This window comes from Notolepis coatsorum (genome assembly GCF_963971535.1).
Source record: "Notolepis coatsorum genome assembly, chromosome: 17".
Taxonomy (NCBI): Eukaryota; Metazoa; Chordata; class Actinopteri; order Aulopiformes; family Paralepididae; genus Notolepis; species Notolepis coatsorum.
The window spans coordinates 77,828,502-77,831,419 of NC_140181.1; the positions used below are offsets into that span (position 1 = coordinate 77,828,502).

At 42.8% G+C, this 2,918-nt stretch overlaps 1 protein-coding gene across 1 annotated transcript in view; it reads left to right on the forward strand.

The window, feature by feature from the left end:
* Window positions 1-2,266: 2,266 nt before the first annotated feature.
* Window positions 2,267-2,918, forward strand: part of sema3h (sema domain, immunoglobulin domain (Ig), short basic domain, secreted, (semaphorin) 3H) — a gene marked incomplete at its 5' end in the record, with an annotated part of 66,140 nt that continues 65,488 nt past the window's right edge. The window contains one exon of the mRNA XM_084333503.1: window positions 2,267-2,376. Within this exon, the coding sequence (XP_084189629.1) occupies window positions 2,267-2,376 (110 nt within the window). The remainder of the gene's footprint in view (window positions 2,377-2,918) is intronic.

The window sequence follows — 2,918 nt, forward strand, 5'->3', positions numbered from 1 at the left end:
ATATGGGTATGTATGTATATTTAAACATGTTTTTACCAGCGAATGTCTTTCCACTTCAGACCACACAATCAGTGATGATTGTTTATGGTTAAGAGTAGGGAAGGAGAAACAGGGAGAGTTGCTGAGAGAGAGAGAGAGAGAGAGAGAGAGAGAGAGGAGAGAGAGAGAGTAGAGAGAGGAGAGAGAGAGAGAGAGCGAGAGAGAGAGAGAGTGAGAGATAGAGGGAGAGAGAAGAGAGAGAGATGAGAGAGAAGGGGTGAGAGAGGGAGAGGAGAGAGAGAAATCCATACGTTTAATTTCTGTAGCCAGCAGTAACAAGCAGACAGAAATTGAGAGAGGGGGAGAGTTGAGTGAAAGTGAGAGATAATAAATGAAATAGTAGGATATAAAATACCCCAGACAGGCCAAGTATTGTATTTAAGGGAACATAACACAGGAAGGAATTCAGGGGGAAGACAAATACTTGATTAAGATATTACTAGCCAAGAAAGCATTGACAAAAATTGTGGTTATAGAGTAGAAGCACCGACGAGGGAACAATGGACAGAGATAGTGGGCTACAAGACGAGAAGTTTGAGTAAAAATGGGAGAAGTGGGAAGAGTATAGGAAGAAAAGAAACGACATCACAGGAGAGTGAAAAGGAGACAAGAGAAATAGAAATAGAAATGAAAATAAACTAAGAAGGTACCAAAGAACCCATGTCACTTTATTCTTTTATCTCTTTTCTTTGTTTTTGTTTTTTTGTTTTTCCTTTTCCCTTAGTTAATTTATTTTAGGTCAAACTCTTCATTTGATTTTGATATTATTTTCTACTATCAGCTATATCTTTTAGTTCTTATCTGCCGAATTGTATTGTACTGTCTTTTATAATTTTGACCGCCAATTGTATTGTTGTATGTGGATGTTTGTTTGTAAATCAAGAAACTGAAAATAAAAATGTAAGTAAAAAAAAAAAAAAAAAGTGAGAGACAGCCAGAGATAGAGATAGAGAGAGAGAAAGAGAGAGAGATGGAGAGAGAGAGAGAGAGAGAGAGAGAGAGAGAGAGAGAGAGAGAGAGTGAGAGAGGAGAGAGGGGGGGGGGGGTGGGTAATGAAGATGAAAACTGAATTGCCACTGTCTCAGTTCCACTTTAAGTAGGTTGTCCTGGAGCAGTGAATAGGCAAAGTGTGTGTGTGTGTGTGTGTGTGGTGTGTGTGTGTGTGTGTGTGTGTGTGTGTGTGTGTGTGTGTGTGTGTGTGTGTGTGTGTGTGTGTGTGTGTGTGTGTGTGTGTGTGTGTGTGTGTGAGAGTGAGTGTGTGTGAGTGAGTGAGTGAGTGTATGTGCATGTGGGTGTGTTTGTGTGGGTGTGTGTGTGGTGGGTACAATGATTTGAGATCTCTCTCTCCCTCCGCCGTCCTTTCCCTTTACAGAGAGAGAGAGAGAGAGAGATACTAAGAGAGATAATTAAGAGAGAGGGAGTACAGTGAGGAAAGGGAGTGTGGGTTAAAGGAGGAACGTGAGAGATGAGAGAAAGAAAGAGAGAGAGAGAGAGAGAGAGAGAGAGAGAGAGAGAGAGAGAGAGAGAGAGAGAGAGGAGAGAGAGAGAGAGAGAGGAGGTGCGGGTGAGAAAGAGAGAAACAGATACATAACAGAGAGAGAAACGCCAGAGACCAGTCACATGTAGAGAGAAGAGAAGAGGATAGTACAGAAAAGAAGAGAAGACAAGAAGAGAAGAGAAGACAAGAAAAGAGAAGAGAAGAGAAGAGAAGAGAAGAGAAAGAGAAGAGAAGAGAAGAGAAGAGAAGAGAGAGAAGAGAAGAGAAGAGAAAGAAGAGAAGAGAAAAGAAGAGGAAGATTGTACATCTAACTGTCAAACTGTAGTGGACTAGGGGCTGTGCTGTTTTGTTGGATTACATTTCCCTCAACACACACACACACACTGACACACACACACACACACACACACACACACACACACACACACACACACACACACACACACACACGCACACGCACACGCACACGCACACGCACACGCACACACAGACAACTGCAGTTGCAGACCTCACAAACTGTGGTGAACACGAAGAGCCGTCATTCAGACTCAGACACTCCAGGACCAGGGGTCTGTGTGCGTGACACCCGGACTAACAGCGTTCTGTCTGTCTGTCTGTCTGTCTGTCTGTCTGTCTGTCTGTCTGTGTTGGATTGTATCCTGCATTTTCTCCGTGGATACAGCATTGGGATTTGGACTTGGACCACTCTGGGCTCAGTGTGTGATGAAGATGTGCACGGTGATGGTGGTGCTGGTGGCTTTGCTAGCCCACCTCGGGACCACCTTGACGGAGCATGGAGAGCAGCTCAACCTAGGCTCCAGTTCACACACTCAGGTAAGGTGACACCTGTGTCTATATTATATTATCCTTTGAATGGGTTGATATTTTGGATAGTTCTTTGATTATTTTCTGTCTGGTTGTGTTCTCTTCTTTTATTTAATTTAATTTTATCTCTCTCCTTCTCTTCTCTTCTCTTCTCTTCTCTTCTCTTCTCATCTCTTCTCTTCTCTTCTCTTCTCTTCTCTTCTCTTCTCTTCTCTTCTCTCCCATTTTCTTCTCTTCTCTTCTCTTCTCTTCTCTTCTCTACTCTTCTCTTCTCTTCTCTTCTCTTCTCTTCTCTTCTCTTCTCTTCTCTTCTCTTCTCTTCTTTTCTCTTCAATCCTCTCCCCTTCTCTTCTCTTCTCTCATCTCCCATTATATTCTCTTCTTCTATCATCTCCCCTTCTCTTCTCTTCTCTTATCTCCTCTTTTCTTCTCTCCTCTCCTATCCTCTCCTCCCCTCTTCTATTATCTCCTCTTCTCTTCTCTTCTTTCCTCTTCCCTTCTCTTCACTTCTCTTATCACTCAGTCAGTTTCTCTCCTTCACAAACATTTACTCTGG